Below are 23042 nucleotides of genomic sequence, written 5' to 3'. Positions count from 1 at the left end.
TACCCTTTGATCTTACTGCTAATGATGTCTGGTTTATTTGACTCTAAAATGTGCACTGCACTGGAGTGTGGTTTGACACAGCAAATGAAATGTTTCCTGACACTTGGCACTGGTAGCCTCACCCCTGTGGATTTCTGCAGTGTATCATTCTCACTGAAGGTCTGTCCTCCCGAGGATGTGTGGGATTCATCTCCAATGGCACTGCAAGGGGGTTGGCTCCTGCTCTGAGTAGAAAGCTCCTTCTTTTTTTTGGGAGTATTTTCCATGATTTTATACCTAATTCCTGTTTGGATTCCTGCATAGAACTTGATAACAGAGACTTTGAAATACAGACTTCTAAAATACATTCCTCATTTCCCTGGGATGCCAAACAAAGTGATGCCAAACAAAGAGTTAACCAATTCAGTGTGTTAAACCATTCACTGCTTTCATGGAACAGCACTGTCTGAACTCTGTTTGGCTGGATTGTAGCTCTGGGGTTTTCTGACTTTATGAGAATCAAGTCTTCAGTCTTTTGAAGAACCGAAGATTGCTACATAAGAAATGTTGAATCTGCAGTTCTGGCTGATTAGTGTGCTGTAAGTTACATAAAAAATCATGCAAAACAGGAAGACAGGCAAAATAAGAAAAGTAATATTTCCTTAAGTAAGTTTCAGATTAAGTAAGATTAAAACATTCTCCAGCATTTCTGCCCTATCAGCAGGGCAGTGACTAAACCCACTGTCTCCTACATAAAACATTCTTTAATATATCCAAAGAACAAGAAATGAGGACTGAAAATGTACTGTCAATTTCCCTGGATTAAGGTCAAAGCTTGAGAAAGAGAGAGAATAGAGTATTTTCCTTCACAAATTCAACAGACAATTTCAGTTTTAATCAGATTAAGGAAATAAAGTCAGAAACGAAAAAAATTCAAAAAGAAGAATTATAATACTTACATTGGTGACATATTCAATATCCTTCCAAATATTACATTCCCTGGGAAAATCTGCCAAATCTAAAAAATTATCCACTACCACTTGGCCAATCAAGTCGTGCCTGGAGAATCTGTCAAAGTCATACACAGAGAAATGGAGTTTCCTTGTGCTGAGATCATTGTAGGGCACAGTAAATAAAAAAACTTCATCAAACACTGGATTTAGGGTCTTTCTGTGCACTTTAGTCTGGTGCTTTGTTTTCCTGTCGGGGAGCAGATAGATCTTCACGTAGGGATCTGAAGTTCCAGAGAAGTCCTTGGCGGGCAGGTTGACGGCCTTGTGGATCTTCACTATCAGCTGCTCCAGATCACAGTCATACTTGAGGATGAAGTTGAGTTTTCCACAGGCCTTGCTGTTGCTCCTGCGGCCGTCATCCGTGTCCAGGGATCTCTGCTTGTACAGCTCGGGCTTGATGCGGCCGATGCCCGTCAGCTGCTCCTGCTTCTGCACCTGCTGGATGTTGAAGTCAGGGTTGGACAGGTTGAGCTGCCTCCGGAGAGAGTTGTGCCTTAAAGCCAAAGGGAAAGAATTGAAACAGGCTGTGCACACACACGCTGAAGATCCCGCTCACCTTTGGCGTTTCCATAACGTGGGGCTGGGTTTTTGACAAAGGGATGAACCAGCGCAGCGTTTGCGGGAGCTGACCCTCAGCACCACACTGCTAATGCCACATCAGTGTCTGTTCCCATGTCTCAAGCTGGGCTGAAATGGTTTGCTGATCACCCCAACAATTGTTTTCCTTTTTCCCTCACACCTGATGTAATAAACTCTGTGGTACTTTAGGCTGAAAAGCTCCTTTACTTTCATTAGCTGAGGATAAGAAAGTTGCTTTTAGCTTTAATAATTCTCACTTAGTGTGACTGAAATTTCTCCTTCATGGATGGTAACAAAAATCAAATTTGCAATCCCCGTTGAGGTGGGGAGATGTGAAAGTGAAAGTAGAATTAGGTAAAAGCTTAATCTTCTATGAGTTCCATTTTATTGTCCTATTCATATGCAGCAATCACTCAGTGTATTGGAGCACCAGGAGCTCAGGTTGAACACAGAAAGAGCATGTGGAAAGTGCCAGCACAGGATTAATCCAAAGCTATCTATATTGAATGTAATCAGCAAGAGTTCCTCTGCTATAATTGTTCATTCATTCCTGGTAAATATCTGTTTACCCATGCTTACAGCAGGAACAGCCTCATATGTGCTATCCTAATTTTTTTTCTCTTGTTGCATAATAAATACATAATCTTATGACTCTACATTAGTCATTTCCAGGATAAAATATTATCATGTCACCGAGGAAAAAAAAAAATTTAACCCTTAAGCTCCTCATGGCAGTGAGAGGCACAGAATATCCTGTGGAGGAATAAAAAGAAGAGGCTAGCAAAGAGCCACTGGGCTAGCGCTGCACCTTCTCCAGCCGAAGTGCATCTGCTTTGACTCAGATATTTACTGGCTCTTCACATGCTGATCCTTATTCTTGATGTATGAAACATAATCCTTTTTCCACCTGCCCCTGCACACACTCTGAGCCTCCCCCTTTCCTCTTCCCTTATGTACTGGTTTTCCAGTTCCCCTGGAGACTTCACTGGCTTGTGTTAAGTCACTCTTCTCCCCAAAGTCATGATTGTGGCTAAAACCTATGAGTTTTTTAATCCTATTTCTAACTCTTGCAAGAGTTTCATTAGCTTGCCCTACTTTTCTTTGGAAAAATCTTTGAGGAGATATTACGAATGTTCAGCACCAGTGCTAAGTGCAAATGAATATGCTTTACAAGCTAAATGTACACTGTACTGGTGCTTTTAAAGGATGCAGGGCTCTGTGTTATCCAGCTCCTGAGGGAAAAGCCCCAATGAGACAGTAGTTGTGATGTCTTAGCATTTTAGCTTTTATATTTTTCATATATTTGTAATCCTGCAATTCTTTAGTGTGTAACTCTAAACTCTATATCAAGTGTTAGCTACTGTTCTTCCAGTTGGGTCAGGCAGAATAATTCCTCTCCAGGCCTGGGAATCAAGGACACCTCACTGTCTCAGGCCCCAAGAGATGTAAAAAAAAGTGAGTTAGGGGCAGCAAACTGGGGGTAAATGGCTTCATTACCTGAAGCTGTAATTGGAAGATTAACCCCCAAAATGCAAATGGACCAAAATTATAGAAGTATGAAAACCTGTGACCTGTCATCCATTTTGGGTATAGGCCCTGAGGAGGGCTTTATCTGCCCAAAATGTACCTGAAGGCCTGCCAATAAATATAACTGCATTTTAGTTCCTTAATTTTGTCTGGCCTCTGTTTTTAGGTAGTCCCAAAAAGGCACCAGTTGTGAGAAGAGTGGAACAGGATTGTGATACAGTCGCTTTGACCTGCAAGGTTTGTTGGGAAGGATGAAAGTTTGACAAGAAAGTCTCACAGATATGTGTGCTTGGCAGAAAGATTCTTAACTGTAGAGTCTGATGAAGGAATAGAGATGGAAGCAAGTTTTGATGTAGAAGAAAAGAATTGCTGAGCCAGTCTTATTGGATAACCAAGGAGGCAAAGGGTGTGTTAGTTAGAAGGGGTTTTTATGGCTTATAGCAAAGGATAAACCCACCCCAAACAAGAAAATGTTTGTACCAAGCAGAAAGCACAGGCAAACAAGCCTGCTGATGTGGCAAGTAGAAAAAAGGTCTCAGAATTTTCCACTGCAAGAAAACTGAAAAACAACTTCTAGCTTAAACTGTAATGTACTGACTTTTAGTGATTGGAGAACAGTAACATGAATTTGGTAATTACAGTAGTTATGATGGGCTGTAGATAATAGTTAAGGTATAGATTGGTTCTGCTGTATTAAGATGCTCAGCAAAGAAAAGTATATAATGCATTGTAACCAAAAGAAAATTATATAATGCAATATAACCTAAACCAAAGGGTCTCAGGCCTGCCTGCAGCTGGAGCTGACAGCTGTAGGCACAGCTCTGTCACCTACGACCCTGGACTGCTGTAACCTCTTGGATGGAATAAATTGCATTTTGGAGAGCTGCCTGGAGTCCCACATCCCTCATTTTGGCTCTTACAGAGGTTTGTGCCCCTCAGTGAACAACTTCTGTATATATATATTTTTATATATATACACATATGTCGCAGACATCTTTTATGAAAAATCCTTTCTTTATGATTTTTCCTCTTGAGAAGCTGAGAGGCCTCAGGAACAAAATGTAAACATTGATTATCTGCTGCTGTGGAATGCAACAAGTAAATCTTTGATTGGCTCATATTAGATGTTTCTAATTAACAGACAATCACAGCCCAACTAGCTCAGACAGAGTCTGAGACAGAGCCTTTGTTATTGTTCTTTCTTATTCTATTCTTAGCTAGCTTTCTGAAGAAATCTTTTCTTCTATTCTTTTAGTATCGTTTTAATCTAATATATATCATAAAATAATAAATCGAGCCTTCTGAAACATGGAGTCAGATCCTCGTCTCTTCCCTCATCCTAAGATCCCTGTGAACAGCATCACATACATATAGAAAAAAAAATTAATATATATTTTTAAAGGAACATGGCAAGAAAATTAAACCCTTTTTCCGATCAGTGTGTGGCTGTGCTTTTTGGGCCGTATTCACGAAAAACAGAGACAAAAGGGAGCTACTGACCGTGCAGACGAGGTGGGCTCGGTGGTCTGGCGCTGCATGCGCACATTGGGCACGCAGTTCTCCTTGTCCTGGGTGTCCAGCGGCAGGTCCGGGGAGGTGTGGCTGATCTTCATGGAGGCCTCGGGGAAGGCGGCGGGCTGCCCCAGGTACTCCTCGCTGTAGTCGCGCTCATTGGCCTCCGCACCCGCGTAGTGCAGCGGCTCCTGCTTGCTGTCCTTGTTCCCGAAGGGCAATCCCCGCTCCCGCCACGGGATCCAGCACAGCTTCCAGGACACGAACAGGGACACGCCGAACAGGGCCAGGCCGCAGGCGGTGACAACCAGGGACAGCAGGCTTATGGAGATGTCTGCAAACGAGAGAAGCGCATCCCTGTCACTCCGCGTCTCCAGAGCGCCAACACGGAGCCCAACGCCTCTGGGCTGCAAATTTGCTTTCTAATTTCTAATTCTTTCCCCCGAAACAGCTTGGAATTCAGTATAAGACTGTCACTATAGGACACGAAAAAACACGACGCGGCCACGCAGCTTTCTCAAGGTGAAGAGAATTTTTAATTTTTGACTCTCTCGGAGTTTAGTTGTTAATTGCAGCCCCGAGATGTGTGAAAGGTCTGTGTTTCGGCCTGCACGTCCAAAGAACAAGTCAGAGCGCTTCAGTTTTCATTCTTAAGTTGTTTATTAATTCTTATCTATTAAATTTTCTTTCTGCCCAGTCAAGATCTGCTCAGGCACTCTGACCGTCCCCAGGGCAGTGCTGTCTTTTTATACTACAAACTACGTATAACGTATTTACACTTAATTCCCAACACCTATCACCCATGTTAGACAGTGCACTTCTACTCTAAACCAATCCCCAAGGGCCAAACATCACTGCAGAAGATGGAGAACAAGAACAAGAAGAAAAAAGGCTAGATATGCCCAGATTCCTCTATCTTGTCTCTAAAACCCCCATTCCAAAAATCCTAACATCTACATTTTCACCCTGTGATAATTTTATTATTATACTATTTAAACTTCTGTGACCTTCAGGTCCTCATACAAAGCTGGTAATTTGCTCCACGGGTCATAATCAAATCTCCAGGTGTTCTGGGTTGCATGCCAGGGTCTCTGAGCCCCACTGTGAGGTCCTTGGCAACTCTGGACACCCGGAGGGATGAACTGAGTTCTGACATGACTCCAACATTTGCAAATTTCTAAAAGTGACAGTGGATTGGAGGGTGACAGTGCCACCTCTCCAATGACACTGGACAAACCAACAGTCTATCAAATTTCTCCCACAAAAGAATGAAAATCAATAAGATATTTACTGAAGGCGTGTGAGAAAGTTCATTACAGGAATGTAAACATCAGAAGGCTTAGAAAAACTTAAAAAATCAGGGCAACATAAGACTTGAACCTAGCTTAAAATTACCCTCCACAAACTGGGTGAGATGAAAGGTCATTCTAAATCTCAAAAGGGTTGTTTGCTTGCTCACTCAACTTCCTGTTGATGAAAAAGCTGTGCCTGCAGTACATTTTATCTTTTTGGGTTTTTTTTTTCTCTTCATATAGGGCATGTCCTCCACCTGTTTTACCAGTTCTTACTAGCTTCTCTTCTAGAGCCTGTATTAGGCTTAAACACCATGAAAATACGCACACAAGCACCTCTGTGACATGAATTTTAAAGTATTTCACTGCTGTATCTTGGTTTATTATTTTAATTCCATTCCATATCATTTTAGACTCCTTCCTATATTTGCAAATTATTTTTCACTATCAATGCATGCCTTGCTCTTTGTAATTTAATTACAATACCAATATCTCTTCAAAACTGAGGTTTTACTGGATTTTTTAACTCCAAAGGTTCTTTCTTTTCTTTTTCCAAATTTCTTGTATAAAAAGGAATGTTCAGATGAGTTTTCTGTTGTTTTTCCCCACATTTCCAGCATTATCCTACTCCATCAACAGAAATTAGTTACTGGGAGTGGGTTTTGCTATGTTTTGCTTTAAGTTGCAGGTTGGGAAAATGACTCAGTGGAACAGCTGTTTTTGTGGTTACAATGTTTTTGAAATGAATCTCTCTGTGGATTACACAATACATCATGCCTTGAACACAATTAGTGAGGATTCTATTTTACTGCCTTAAATTATAAACACAAGCTGATCAAAGCAATTTTTCACACTGTGTGTAGGTTCAGAGTGTCAGGCTGCATCTCTCTAAGCAAACAGCCAGCCTGAATTCTCAAAGGATGGCAGAAGGTTGAAATGTACTGCTTCTACTAAGACAATTATTTAAAAATGACAATTCAGATGAAACAGCCCCGGTCCATTCCAAAATAAAAATAACATTTTTTTTAAAAAAGGAGAAAAGTCAATACCTTCTGCCCCTGCTGTGAGTCTCATACTCACCAGCCAGACAGATTAAATTTCCACAGTGGGGGGAGTGACACTGCAATCCATTTCACACAGGAGCTGTCCAGTTTATTTTGCATGCTGCAAACCAATTTCAAACTATTTTAGCCAGCATGGCCTTTCTGTCCTTCTCCCAGTCATATCAAGACAAAGCTCATTAAGAGTGGGGACAGCACAGCAGCTGCTTGGAATTAGAGCAAAGAGTTTTTTTAGAGCTAAAATTAATTAAAGAAATTCCTCCCATGCATAAAAGGGAATTTGGGAGAGAGTGGAATGGTAGTTCTTGATAATTTTTGAATATTTATTGGTAAACAAATCTGGCAGTGGAGGCAAGGCACAACCCCTTTTTGATTAAAAAGCTGAGGATCAAGGATGAAGAAGTGAAAGACGGCCTTTAGAATAAAGTAATTTGTCTTGGATTCCCTGGAGAAGAAGCAAGAAATACATGAGAGGTCTGCAAAAAGGCCATTTCTGTCAAAGAACTGATTCAATTAAATGACCCAGCATTGAAAGAAATGAGACATTTGGAGTTATCAGAAGCAGCCAGAAGATTACAAGGTGAGAACAGAAGACTGCCCAATGATAAGGGTGTGTGAATATGAAGGTGAGGAACAATTTGAAAAGCAGACCAGCAGTCCCCTACCCTACCTTGAAGGTGACTTTAGCAGAGGAAGTTTTCTAGAGAACAGACACTGAGAGAAGGAACACATGGGGGCAACATGAACTGTTTTTTATTTGGAGAGTCTGGGGGGCTTTAATAACATCTATAACACCATCATCTCACAGCTTGCTTGCAGAGAAGCGGGGCAGTAACCAGTGCAGTTCACAGCAGGGGAGGGGAGTGTTTATCCTTCATCCCAGCTTCACTTCTTCCTGACTCCTTTGTGCCAGGAAGAAGTTTTTGTATGAAATTTTTGTTTCTGTGGGTGGAAAAGAGACCATCACGGATCCATCTTGCTTCTGTGGAAGACAGCAGACTAAAGGGTTGTGCTCCTAGCTTCTCCCTTTCATCAGACAGTAATTTTCACATCCTGTGTGCCTGGCAGGCAATTTTCAACAACAGTGCAGATGCATGGTGAACATCTGAGGTGAGCACAGTCCCACGTGAGGAGATTTTTGGCTGCATCCCTGAGCTGCTTTGCTATTCGCCACTTGTGCTGCTCCATACTGTATTTTCTGTGTAATTTTTACTCCATATCTCCAGATGTCTCAGTTTTTCTAAGCCTGTTTAGCTGTATTCTCCTGTGGTAGCAGTACTCATCTGATGCCAGTGATTTCCTCTGCTTTGTACTGAGAACAGGGTAAGGCTTTACTACTTTGTCCTCACAGAAATGAGATCTGCAGCACAGAAAGTGCTCCTCAGAAACCCCTCTGTGAATGCCATGATGCCAGCCAAGCGTCTTGATATGAATCCCAAGTCAAAATTTCATGGTTCTACCTTTGTCACCATGGCTGCACTAAGAGCTGATCTCCCGAATTCCAGCATGTCAGAATACTTGGATTATAGCTTATTGATTATGGCATGTTGCTGCTAGACAATGTGTTTCCCTCTAGCAAAGGAGGCCTCTGAATAGACAGAAAACAAGAGGACACCTTTAGGGTGGTCTCAGATGAAACATTCTTGAGATTTGGTAGCTGTCTCTAATCCTTTGTCTCTTGAGGCTGTGGCTTCAGTGTTAGAGGACTCAGGAGGCACTGCCACCATTTCCATGCAGCTCCAACCACCAGGAATTCAGCTGTGGTTTCCAGGAAGGACAGAGGCTCTCTGAATATCTTACTCATGGCATTTTCTTACAGATACTCTGATGCAATAATCAATTTCTGACCAGGTTTCTATGTTTCAATCCCTCTTATTCTACTGAATTCCAACTCATTTATCTACTATGCTTATCAGCATAATTTTTCTGTTTTTTTTAATCTGTTTGTTTTGTTGTTGTTGTTTCTTCGGTTTTGGTTTGGTTCTCTTTTTCTTGTAGCAATCACAAGGTTAAAAATGATGTGGAAAAAACACGCAAAATTGAGTTTTCTACCTGTGGATCACACCATCAATGGTTACCACAGATTGGAGAGATGAACTTTCTTTCTGTGACAGATTTTATTACAGTCAGTGAGATAAAAAAATCCTCAGCCCTTTTATCAAAAAGACTCAGTTTGGTCATAGCTGAATGCTGAATCTTTTTACATTTTTTACTTACATTTTAAAGTAGATCTGTTACACAGAAAAGAAAAATTCCACTTTTTATGTCAAGGAATGATAGGAATATAAATTGTCTTGTCTTCAGATTCTCCTATTAAAGAGAATCATAGAACCTTTGGAGAAGGGACCCTGCAGATCATTTAGTTCAACACTCTGCCCAAGCAAGGTTACCTCACACTGAATATGCCCTGATGAAATTTCTCCAAAGATTCAGACCTCCCCAGCCACTGTGGGCAGCCTGTTCCAATGTCCGAGAGCCACCAAGTAGGTTCATAGCTTAATCTCACTTTGGCAGGGATGAAATACTAAGTGGGTAACATTTTTTAGATCACAATAACCAGAATTTAAGTAATGTTGCAAGACATAGCTGCACTTTGCAGCTTATCTAGTAAAAAAGGAAATTAAATGATGCTTCTATTTGTATTTCAAAGGTTTTTAGTATAGACCCACTGAACATAAAGTTTTATACTGACTTTGAATAAAATCATAGATTGCTCTAGAAGAATTTGAGTTGTCTTGAACTTTTACATAGATGGTGCATGAGTGTTGTGTAGATAAGACTAATGTGTAATGATTCCATTCAAATACTGACAGTACCACATTGCAAACCTGTGACTCGTTTTTCTGGAATAAATGGTTGTGCTTTACCCTCTAAAACTCTGATGCTGAAAAATCTCACCAAAAAATCAGACAAGCAAAACACACAGAAATGTGTTTGTCTTCTCATATGTGAAACAAGGATTGAAGTATTTTTTTTCCTTCTTGTATTTATTAAGTTACCATTTGGATTGCTAAATTTTATACAAAATAAAATATCTAAATTAGCCAACAATGGGAAAGGTCAATAGCTAATGCAGATCAATTTATGTGTCTAGACATGCAATTGGAGTTGTGGAGTCAAAAAGCACAAATTATGCTGTTTGGATTTGTCTGCCTCCAAAAGATTCAAATGAAAGCCAACATATGATAAATAAAAAACAACTGAATGGGCAATTTCTCATCATCCAGGCACAGAGATGACATTTAATCAAAGGAACTGCTGATCAATAATGTAATTATTTAGACAATCAAGTTGTAGGTTGCCTGGATGTGACTGGTGTTCTACCAAATGAACTCCTTTCCCAACAAACTAGCTGCAATTTGGTTTAACTCGAGGCTGAATGAGTTTTACTACAAATCCCAATTGGGAGAGTTCTTTACACATTCTTATCAAAGTACAACAGGCGTTCTTTTCTCTGCTGATTTACTATAATTTTTATTAAAATGACTATTCTAATATTCCAGAAGCACTGTAATACACAGTTGATCTGTTGGGTGAAGTTTGGCTGGCAAGTGGTGAAACAAACCTTAGCAATTCAAAGTCTTGCAATACAGATATTTTTAGTCCAAGACAAGCAATCTTTCCCTATTTATACCCAACAATTTTAAAAAGGCATTCAAATAAAATAATGAAGCTAATTTTTTTTCTGAATAATCATATTACTAGAATATAGGATATATTGAGACAGATCAATCTTTGCAAATATGATTCCATCCAAATTCAGTGGAAATTTCAAGCTGTCATTTTCTGAGGGGAAAAAAAATACTCTTCTCATTACATTTTTGTTGTTTGGGGGTAGGTTTTAAGCAATATGTTCAGAAGTCCAGTTTCTTGAAAAACAATGAAAACATCAGTGCCTACTTCTGAAATCCTAGCTGTGCTTTTGACAATCTAAATTGTTTTTCTTTTGTGCAAATACATCCATGGAGGGCTAGTAGCCATCATTCAGCTCAGTAGTTGTACAGCAGGAACAACTGGAGGGGTTTTTTAAACCTAAAAACCTAAAACCCTAAGCTTTTGAACCTAAAACCCCAAGTTTTCCATTGGAGAATGGTTAGGATCAAGTACCTGGTATTGCGCTGCAGTTTCCTCTGTGCTTCACAAGTTTTCCTTAATTAACATAACTGGCATTTGTTCAGGATGGAAGGTGTCCCTTGGCAAAGACTCCTGGGACAGAGGAATAACTCCCAGCCAATGTATTCCTCTCTGAAATGCTGTTAATTATCCTTAATACCACGTTTAGAAACTTTCAGTGCAATTCTTTAAAGGAAGGCAGCTGAAAACCAAGGGAAGGAATCTCAGATTAAATTCATTTTATAACCCGTACATGCTCCACCTGCGTCTGACCCTGACATTTATGAGTGTGGACCAACAAAGCTGGCCTCAATGAGATCAGTGTCAGGGCTTCACATGGCAGTGACATTCTCCATGCTCTGAAAATGTATTTGTAGCTGGGTCTCACTGGTATTTGAGGCTGTTATTAGCTTTTAGTGATTTTTTTTTTATTCCCTGGTTGTGTGTTCTACATCTTCTAGGTAGGCTTTAGGGTATGTAAAGCTCTTGTGTTGGTTAAGACACTGTTCTAATCCTCTGAGTGGCTTGCATGTCTTTTTATTCCTGAAAAGTGTTACGAATTCCAGTTTATCAGTGTGTGCTTTCTCTTCATCTGCTTTGCTATGGTTACAAATTTGTTTAATGTTTTTTGCAGGTACTGTTTAACATTGACTAAGTCTCATAAATATAATCCTAGGACTTCACCAAGGTACTTGTCAATCAGTTTAAATCTACATAAATTTCACAGCACAATTTCAATATGAAATCAGAGTTACTAAATGGTCATACAAAATATTCACAATAAAAAGGGAAAAAAGAGTGAAAGATTTGTTTGTGCAGAGTATTTTTCTAGCAGGAATCACTGTGATACAACTCCAAACTGACATAAGGTTGACATAATAGTTTATTGATAAGGTCAGAAGACTAAAGCTTTAAGCAAAAAAACAAAACCAAAACCAAAAACCAAAAGAAACAAACCAACAAAACCTAAAGCAAATTGTTCAATGGACATTAAGTAACGAGAAAAAAGTACTCAAAACACAGTAAATTACACCTTTTTTTGTTTTGCAAAATAAAAGTTTTGCTTATTAAGATGAAAAGTTACGTAAGCAGAATGTCTTGTTTGTAATTCAGGTAAGGTCATTTCACACTCAGATAGTTGATTAATTACAATTGAAATTGTATGTGAACTTGTTCTAAGAAGAATTTATTACTGTTTACACAGCGGATCTCTAATATATTTAGTCTGCATTAATGTGAATATCTTTGACAACTTAGCTGACACATAATACTGTGCTACAGTTTGTAAGTGACAAAAAAGCTTTCCCTAATCAGACAGCTGGCTGCATGAACAGTGAATTTTAAAGACAGACTTGAGAGGAGTCGTATGTCCAAGGGCTTGCATTCTTCCCTGCCATCCTGCAGGGGTATCTACTGACAAGGAATGATGCTGTTCCTCTGGTGGAAATGAAATCTTCTGCTCCACAAGTGACATGGTCACAAAGTGCAGTAGAAAAAATAATTTTTCATGTCTGCAGTAAGATTTTACCAGGTTCCCGTGCCTCATTCTTGCTTCTTTTTGCTTATTATTGATTTCTCTTTCAATACACACTTCACACAACTGAAAAAATGTGAAAAATTACTGTATACCTGTGGTTTTGTAATGCTGAGTGTAAAAAATTATAAACTGGGGGAAAAAAAATCTATCAATTAAAATATAATAGAAGAGAGGACAGCAGTTCTAAAGACACCATGTGAGATTTTAAAGTCCTCTGTGTATGGAGATGGCTTTAATGGCTCTATTTTACCCTGTTAGGAAAAATCATGGGGAGTGATGCATCTGCAGGACAGGAAAAGTAGCTGGAGCAAAGGAACACGAAATCTTCTAAAAGCCATTTGGCATTTGAGGCATGGTTATGTTTTAGCTAAAAGGGAAAGCTGGTGATATTGATAGTGGAAAAGAAATTTTGGGGGTAGACACTCACACTGCAAATTCCTGTGACCATCAGTCCTGTGAGGTCCTTCACAGTGAGAAGTTGTGCTTTGTAGGACTAAAGTTCCTGTGACTTTTTCTGCTTCTTCTTTGCACGTGTTAAATCACAGAATCAGATTATTTATTCCAAGAAAACGATTAATATGATACACTTTGACTTTTCTTTTTCTTGCAGGATCCTTCACAAAGTGAAGCAGAGATGTTAATTAATGTTTAGCAAGTGTTTATCCTGGCTTTTTTTATGGTATGCAAAGTAGAAGTTCCTGCAGTAATTGAAGAATTTAACTTCTCATCTAGTCGAACAAAATGACTAGTCACTTTTGGCAAATACTGTGTATGCTCCCTCATTAGCAGGATGAAAGGTTTTAATAGCAAAATGAATGATGGAGAATGAATAAAGAATAACCTACGAGAAATTTTCCAGTAGAAAATTTTTTTTTGACAAATTGCGCATGTTAAAAATTATGAAACCATCAAGATTTGTGAATATTTTAATGACTAAGCCATCTGAGCTCACATTAATCTCGAATATTATGACCCTATGAATAATAATGAAGAGAAATTGCCATTTATTTCTGCAGTATATAGCCAGCAGCAGGAAGCCCCCAGGTTATGGAAGAGCAAACAGCTCATTTGAACCATGCCAAAAAGCTCCAGGTTCCATTATAGTCCTTGAAAGCCCAGTAAGCTGCAATAATAGTAAAGTGTTTTAGAGCACTAGAGGAAATGACAGAGCAGCATTTCACTTCCCATTTGTATGAAACTGTACAGTAATATTCTCCCAAAGTGCTCAAAGCAACAGCCAGAGAGATCATAAAATCATAGCATGGTTTGGGTTGGGAGGGACCTTACGCATCATCCCATGCAACCCCTCTGCCATGGGCAGGGCCACCTTCCAAAATTTGTGAAATTAAACTAAGTCACAAATTAGTGGGAGATGTAGACAGAGCTCTTGAAGAATATGAAGGGCTGTTTGAGCTTCCACAGCATTTAAGTTTCACATTAATACCTGAAACCTAAATATATACACACAAATCTATAACCTGATGAATATGATTAACAGATACTTTCTCAGAGACAAACAGTTAATAGGAGCTGTGTTGCTCATACATTTCTAGTCAAAATCTGTATTTTTCTTTCAAACTTCCAACTTTTTTCCTACTAGAAGCACTGAATTTAACATACCAGTGGTCTCTCCTTCATAATCTTATTAAGTCTAGTGGAAACCCTTAGACTTTCTGATTTTGAATAACCTAAAAAAATATCTATTTTTGAACCTTTCTTAATTTTTAGGTGTATTTTGGTTTTGGGGTTTTCAAAATAAATATGTAAGAAATAAGACAGAATTACTTTTCTGGACAATTTACATAGAGTAGAAGTGCAAGCTTCTCTTTAAAGTCAGATTGCTTGCAATGGAAACGAGGTCAATTATTTCATTAGCTTCCTTTTCAGAATCAACGACTCTAAGCCTACATTATGGGAGTCTGGCACTCCACAGTGCTTCAATATTTACAATACTTGCTTTACATTGAAGGAAGAGCCAAAATTCATTTGCTTTCTCTATACTGGCACATCATAAAAAGGTTGTCACAAGTGTTGAAACCTCTCAAGGGACTTCAAGAAAGTTGCCTGCATAGACTGAGATGGATAAGGAGGAACTTTATTGCTTTTTGCCATCACAAATCACTAACATCTTACACTGATTAAATAGCCTGATTTTTCTTTTAAGAGGAGGTTGCTGGCACAAAGGGAAATAAAGGCAGCCTTGAAAGCATTTATCTTTCTCAGATGAGGAGCCAGATGCACTGCAACACTCACATTAACTTCTCTTAAAAATATTTCAGCCACGGCTAATGTATTCTGGGTCTGTTGTTTTTTGTGAATTAAGGGTTCCCACTTTATAAAAGGAAGATTTTTGGGCTGATCCATAAGTATTAGGGTGTGATGAAAGACTTACTGGCAGGGATATTTACTACTAGAAAAGATAATGAATTAATAATGTACCATCAAATCATGTCTACTATGAATTCACTGTTAGAAAAAAAAATATGGAATATATTTTTTTTTCAATTCATACTCCACTGATAGAGAGCAAAAGAAATTGCTTAAGACTTTCAGAATTATGAGTGGGTAATTCTGGAAGTCATAAAATCATAGAATCATTCGGGTTGGAAAAGATCCTTAAGATCAAGTCCAAATGTCTTGTCTGTCAACAGCACTGTCTAAGAGAAAACTGCAGAACAGATATGAAAACAGAGAAAATCAAGAGAAATCTGAAGTGAAACATCTTAGGAATGCAGTAGCTAAAGAACAGAACTGAGAAACAGATTTGATAATATTATCATTCAGACTGCTCTTCTTCTTTTTCATTCCTAGACATGGATTATTTTAAAGTTGAGATGCTTTTGGAAGCCTTCCTAATTCTGGCAAATCTGAATACAGAAAAGAACTTCAACTTGCTTATTTTTGCAAAGCATATACTAAAGAATGTATGCTTTGAGTAAGATTTGAATATATCTGGATTCCTGTTCTCTTGGGTTTAATTGTACAGCCATGCAAGACATTTTATTTAAAAGCAATCTGTAGAAAGAACAAGAAGCAACAACTCTTGTAAACAGAACAATTTCTTATGAACTGAATCATTTAATGTTGTATTTAGTAGTGAATATAAAATTGAAACTAGAAAGCTTGAGGGGTTTTTCTTCTTGTGTTTCTCGTTCCAATTCTGCAGCTTTCTCAGGGAACAGCAAACTGAAGGTACTGTAGCACACCGAGGGATGAATTCAGGGCTTTACTCTCTACAGCTGCTGATTCAAGCACTTTGAGCTGTGATAGATTAAAAAGAGGAAGAAAAAAATCAAGTTGACAATAAATCTGAGCCATGCACCTCAGCATCAGTGAAGCAACCGTGGGATTGCTGCTCTCCAACATAAATGTCAGAGTTCACGGATGGGATGCAAAACTTCTGTCAGTGACTCAGGAAGATTAGAGTATTAATATGCCCTTAAATTCCCTAAGTGCATGAATATGCTTCTAAATTTCCTGAGTCAAACTGGGCACCTGGGGAAACATGGCCCTGCCACACTCAACAAATCACTCACTGGGAAAAGGGCAGGAGCTGCTGAGAACCTGCTGGGTTCATGAGGAAAACAAATCTTTACAAGGAGACAGGTGGGGGACAAGGGACAAAGATGAGACTTGGCATAACCCTACATGCTGTCAACCCTGATCCCTCTGTTGTTAACTTTCCTGTTAACAACACCCATAGCTTTGGACCCATAGAATAATAAACCAGAAATGCCACACAACAGTATCAATAACTAATTCTTTAAGGCTAGAAATCCTAGCAACTATCAAGATGAAGATATTTCGGCACTTATGAAAAACAGCCCACTTTTGCCTTTCTGCCTCTATGTAAAACCAGACATTTTCCAAGAAATGCAGTCCTGCAGAAGGGCCTGCTGTCCTAGAAGTTAATTTATTTTTCATTCATCTTGACATAAAGGTCAAGATAGTAATGCTTCAGCATTTCAGGGTTTTAAGGCTGATAGTAGCTTCACCAAGCACATTAGCCTTGCATGTCTCTGGAGGTTTCAAAAGCTGCAAGGGGCCTTGTGGTAGATTTTGCACCTAAGAAAAGTAGGAGGTGTTTTTATTTCAGATATTTAAAATCACTGTGAGCCACAACTCAAGAAACCTCTGAACACCAGAGACTAAGGCCAGAGAAACGATCAGAAGCTGTTGTGCTCATACAAAAAGTCATTTACAGCACTGGCTGCATGTTGAACTCTATTTAAGGGTATCAACCACTTTTATTAATTTGATGCATGTAAAAATATCCAGCCATTAAAATATGAATTGTTAATATCTTAAAACTGTCCTGAAGATTTTAATCTATTTCCCTCTATGACAATGAACAGGCAGACTTCATACACTCCATTTTTCCAACAATGCAGATGGATCCACACCCATTTACTTTGCTTTGTGTGTTGAGAAGTTTCCCCTTCTCTTTCTGTTCTTCTCCCTTTTTCCATCCCTCCCCTCTGCCATACACACTCATACAAGACCATCCCAAGTCTAAGATACATCAGCATGGGTGGAAAGATAAGATTCTGAAGTATGTATTAAATACATATAAAACAACTGCTGGCATAAGCTTAATAAATAATATCTATTAACTTAAGCCTGAAGGGCTTTGGTGGTCTAAAAAATGACTAATGCTGAGTAGGATGGCTGGAGCCACAGGTCCTAGCTGTGTTTTGATGGAGCTGTAAGGGGCTGAGAGAGAAAGCCAAATGCAAGCTTCCCTCGTTGAGCTTACAGGGGCTGTGTCTCCCTCCCTGGAGGTGTTTGAAAGGTGTCCATGGCACCTTGGCACTCAGGGCCAGGTTTTTTGTGGAATTCCCAGGGCTGGCTTAAGAGTTGGACTCAATGATCCTAAAGGGGCTTTTCCACCCTTAAATATTCTACGCTGTGATTCAATGAAGATGTCATCAGTCATCAGGGAGCTCAGAATTACAAAGGTAAACCATCTAAAGCACCTATGAGAGCCCAATTTAAGGACTCATTTAATTACTCTTCAGGAGTGATTAAGAGGAGTTGACACTTTCTTGTCCAATTCTCCAGACCACCTCTCTGATGCACAGTTACTTCATTAATGTCCATCAATTTACAATATTGACCTCCTGGATTATGACATGAAAGTCCATTAAAAAATATTTTTCTCCGGTGCTTTCAAATATCATACTAATAGGAAAAGATATGAAAATTCAGATTTCTAATCAGAAAGATGTAATTTATAATGTTTTAAAGAGCAATTTGCAAGCTATTTTTTTTCAGTCTTTGTTTAAGTTTAGTGACCTCTGCTATTTATCTGGGACATAAGTGATAGCCTTCTGTCCTTATTTAAATCATCAATGAATCTGCTGTTGTTGATAGGGTAATTTTTTTTTTTTAATCAAGATTTACTCATGAAAGCCGTGAGAATGCATAAAAATGTGTCTGGACAGACACAGTTAAAACCACTGTGAATAAATCTGTATCAGTAGAATGCTAATGGAACGCAAACAGCACAGAAATGTGTTCAGAAACCCTAGTGGATATTTGAAGAATTGTTTGTTTTTCTATTCACAATACCAAATAGACCATAGAAAAAAGCTGTTAAATTATCTCAGTGATTAAACTGTTAATCACTAAGTAGCTTTTCCATTTATAATCGTCCAAGTTACTTAAATGTCTTTTTAGAAACAGGCAAACCAAGACACAGAATGGAAATGCACACACAGCACAGCTCTCAAGGTGAGCCTTTGGAAAAGAGGTTGAAAAGTTAAAAATGGAACCTGGATCTTCTCACTCCTCACTGTGAGTCTAGCAGCTTTCCAGTTGCTTCTAGAGAAGTGTGATGCAACTAAGAGAAGGGAGGCAGGGGGCTTGACAAGCATTGCTCAGCCCACAAGCAAGGTATTGACCACCAAACAGCTGGGACAGCTTTTTCAAATAAAAAATCCAGTTAAAAAGGAGTTAAATAAATAACTGAGTCCTGAGAAAGCTGCCATTTCTCCAAATGCACCTGCTTTCAGCAGGCACACGGCCAACACGTGAAGGACTGAGAGGATGAACAGATTTTGGAGAAGGAAGGTGATACAGGCAGCTGAAAAGCCACGCCACCAACCCTGCAGAGTAAAAAAACCTCATGCTGAGAATCATTTCTTAGGTTGTAAAGCAGAAGGATTTCTCTTTTTTTCCGGACTAGATTCTAGGAAGACTGAAATACCGTGAATCACTGATATCACTGAATCATGAAGACTGAAATATCATGAATAGAATGGTTTGGGTTTGGAAGAGACCTTAAAAACCATCTACTTCCAAGCCATCTGCCAAGGGCAGGGACACTTTCCAACAGACCAGGTTGCTCGGAGCTCCATCCAACCTGGCCTGGGACAATTCCAGGGATGAGTCACCCACAACTTCTCTGGGCCTCACCACCCTCACAGCAAAGAAATTTTTCCTAATACCTAATCTAAACGCACAATCTTTCAGTATGGAGACATTTCCCTTTGTCCTGTCACCACAGGCCCTTGTGAAAAGTCCCTCTCCCTCTTTCTTGTCGGCTCCCTTCAGGTACTGGAAGGGCACATTTAGGTCACCTTCTCTTTTCTGGGCTGAACAAACCCAATTTTCTCAGTTTTAATTTGTAGGAGAGATGCTCCATCTCTCCAATCATCTTGTTGGTCTTTGGTTCATATCATTCCTGTGCAAACTACAAAGCTCCAAATCAGTTATAATCAACATCTGTAATAAAAACTATGAAATAGAGTTTTTGATAAGTGTAGCAATTCTGGAAGATCTAAGCAAAAAAATCCAAGGAATGGTATTTATGTACAATCTTTAATGATTCCTACAGTTAAGATTTGCAGTTGTCTTCCATGCCCCAACTGATACACCCCATTTTCTCGTGGAATATGCAACTGTAATGCTACATGCAATTGCTGTCAAAGTTAACAGCCTCTTTCAAGTTGGAATTCTGCAGATTTCAATCTTGCTGTGTTTTCTTCTGAAGCAAACTGCAGCACTTCTTTTATAATCTTTTATAATCAAAAGACCATTTTACATATTACATAAGAACCTTAATCTGATAATTAATTGAATGGAGAATAGCAAAATAATTAACAGGATGAAAAGTAAGATCTAAACTAGTTTGAATATCCTGGAAATCAGTTCATGGTATTTAGGCTTGCTTTTTTTTCAATTTGCAAGAGTTGAAAAAAAATTCCTTTTTTCATCCAGCATTCTGATAAAAGATATTTTTAATGTTTTAGATGTACAATTATTGCCACTATTTGTCAAATCCAGACTCTTGGAGATATTTTGTGTTTGCAGCAAGCAGAATCTACACTCCCTACTATAAAATGTATTAGACTGGATTTGCATTTTCTTTAATTAAGTTGGATCTGTCTCTTGCCTCCTGAAATTATTTTCTCCAGAAAAAATTAGAACAGCTAGTTTCTTAACATGAAGAATTGAAGAGTATCCTCTGCTTTAGCAAGGATAGCAATGAAATTTCTGATTAGAAATTTCCAACCAATCCACTACCACATGAAAAGAGCAGGTGGCTCATCCTAAAGCTGAGAACCAGACCTGTCCTCCAGCATCCAGCCTCTGGATGAGAGCAGGAGACAACGCAGCTCTTCAGTCCTGGGAAGGAAAATTTTGCAGATTCCTGTTGTTGATCTGTGAGAACAGCTTCACCTTTTTTTTTTTTTTTTTTTTTTTTTTTTTTTTTTTTTTTTTTTTTTTTTCCGCTGCCCTAGACTGTTTCTTGGCAAAGCTCTTCATTTTATTGAGGTTTCTAGACAGTCCATGCTAATTCTGGAGCCTTGGCTGCTTAAACAGCAAATATTGCCAGGATAAACTGGCAGAGGAATTCATGTGAGCCATTCAGTGCTGCTTCTACCTTGTGACCTCGAGGATGTGGAGCAAATACATTGCTTCAAAGAACTCCAGTTCCACATGCAGAAGGAATTGCTCTGTCTTACAGGCAGCACAAGAACTTGTTAACTTTGGTCCTGGTGTGTAGAGAATCCAGCTCCTCTTGCTGTGTCCCACAGTTTGGTAATGGAGATGGACTTGTCCTGCCTTTATGCACAAGATCCTGTCCCTGAAGCCAGGGAGATTTCAAGTACAGGAGGGCCATGAGTTTGGAATGTGGATGGTAGTTAAGTCTCTGTAATTTTCTACTCTGAAGAAAAGTCCCTTACCACAAAGGTCCCCTTATTTTGAGTTGTGTTTTTGTAAGCAATTAACTCACCATTTTTGAGAAGCAAACATCAAACCAGCAATGTGCTGTGTGCCTCAGAATAAATACAGTATAGCAATTATGGTTAATTGCATATGAGATTCTCAACGAGACTGGGGATGAAACAAGGGTGACAAGCAATTTACCAGACTGCACTTTCAGTGCCAAAATCAATTACAACATTCCAAATCCTGTAAACATTAATAGCAAACTATGTGTCATTGTGCAATGTCCAGCATGTACTGTCTAGCTGTGGGGAAGATGCAGTAACAGCTCCTTTAAAAGACAGTCAACAGCACATATTTATAGAGGGAGAACAAAATATCTGCATGTACATAAAAATATCTGCATGTACATATATTGCTCCAGAGTGTTTAGGCCAGCCTCTGGATGTCATTGACAGCATAAATACAGAGTAATAATTAATTAATTTCCAAGCAATGCTAAGCAATGCAGAATGAGGCTGAGCATGAGGCTGAATTCATAGCACCGAGCTCATTATTCAATTTGGCTCACTACTGGATGATAGTACCAGGGGATTACAAATCCCTCTGGGGGTTATTCTGCAGTGAAATACCACCAGTTGCACAGTATCCTACTTCTAAAACAGAATTTCAAATGTGCTAGCTTCACTCAAGCAATAAACAAGAAAGAGAAGATAAACAACCTTACCAGAGAGAGAAATTATAATCACAGGGTATGGCACAGTTTTTTAAGATGAGTTCAATTATAATCAGTGGTACCCTTTTCACATGATGCACGCACCAGGCTCTCCAGGTGGATGCACACAAACAAATGGGATGTAGAGAAGGGATCACCAGCCCTGAAACCTTCCTCCTGCAGACTGCTCTTCCTTGGGCCTGTTCCAAGGGGAGCACCCCTGCTCTCCTCATCTCCCTCCCAGAATTACAAGGAGTGTGAAGATGTTGGTGTCAGCCCCTTGTTCCTAAAAACCACAACACCACTGCTGTGGGATGCTTAAGAGAAGTGGAAACACTTGAGCTTTCATGTCTTCTCTCCTCCTCCAAGACTTTCTCAGCTGGATTGCTCTCAAATCTGGGGTTTTCCTTGCCTTCGAAGAACTTAAAAAGTTCTGCTGCTTATAAGGGAAAAACAAACACAATGGACGGTAAATTTATAGCCACAGTGTTTTCAACTTCTGGTCTCTAAAAATAGTAATGGGGGTTCTCATTTCTCCAGAAATGTGTATCTCACACTCCACTTTTCTTGCTAGCTGGAATACACTGATGGGATTTGCTAACTTTTCAGCCACTTCAGTGGAATGATTTTAGGATAGCTTTGGGGACTTGGTACTTTTTTCTTTGTCATCCAACACAGGGAGATAAGGCACCCACCAATATCTACTTCTTATTCTGGTTCTACATGGCCCCTCAAAATAAATAAAGAAATGAGGTCGAAAGAAGAAAATAACATCACTCATCTGATAGCTTGATTATATTAGGGGAAAAAATATCTAAAACTGAATTACAGAAATAGTACTGTAAATATTTTCTTTAGACTCAGGTGCTTGTACACATCCTTTTTTCAGGAAGTCCTTGTGATCCTATGTCCTTAAAATTAACACAATTCCCATCATTGGGTTGACTCAGATGATTGCAGGGAAAAAAAAGGAATAATTTTTTGAATGACTAAATGCGAATGTTAAGAAAATAGGAAACTTTTCACTTGTAGGCATGACATTACATTCATTAAGAAAAAAACTGACAAAAATGAAGGGAAAAGGACCAAGCACTTCCAAGAACTGCATGTTCCAAACATCCAGACTTGTGGAAGTTTGCTGTTAGTGGGTTGTTGAGAAGAGTTACCCACTGTAATTTCTCTAGAGCACTTTCATATAAGGGGTGGGTAATTAATTCTGTACGTTTCCTAAACACGAGCACAACATACATTGAGGCATCCTGAAATGAATAAACAAATAGATATCCTTAAGAAAAAGTAAACAGAGCCAGTAAAAAGACACTCTTTAATCCCAAATGGGAAGGGGACCCAAACTGAAAATGGGGCATGTTAGAAACATGTCTCTCTCCAAGAAAAAGTATGTTTTATTCTGCAATTCTGCTACAATAATGTGAACAGGATTACCATGACCATATTCCTTTCAGTTTCAGTCTCAAATGGTGTCACACCAAGATATGCATTTGTAATCCAAGCCGGGCCATGAAAGCAAACACTCAAAAC

The 23042-nt window shown here is 39.0% G+C and overlaps 1 protein-coding gene across 3 annotated transcripts in view; it reads right to left on the bottom strand.

The window, feature by feature from the left end:
- LOC134420417 (synaptotagmin-9) overlaps positions 1-23042 on the bottom strand; it is a 68859-nt gene that overhangs the window by 32737 nt on the left and 13080 nt on the right. For all 3 annotated transcript variants that reach the window (XM_063160575.1, XM_063160572.1, XM_063160573.1), the window contains exons 2-3: positions 4599-4944; positions 939-1485 (exon numbers count right to left, since the gene is read on the bottom strand). In XM_063160575.1, coding sequence (XP_063016645.1) covers positions 939-1485; positions 4599-4944 — 893 coding nt within the window. The remainder of the gene's footprint in view (positions 1-938; positions 1486-4598; positions 4945-23042) is intronic.

This window comes from Melospiza melodia, chromosome 6 (assembly GCF_035770615.1).
Source record: "Melospiza melodia melodia isolate bMelMel2 chromosome 6, bMelMel2.pri, whole genome shotgun sequence".
Lineage (NCBI taxonomy): Eukaryota > Metazoa > Chordata > Aves > Passeriformes > Passerellidae > Melospiza > Melospiza melodia.
This window is presented reverse-complemented; position numbering and strand designations above follow the sequence as displayed.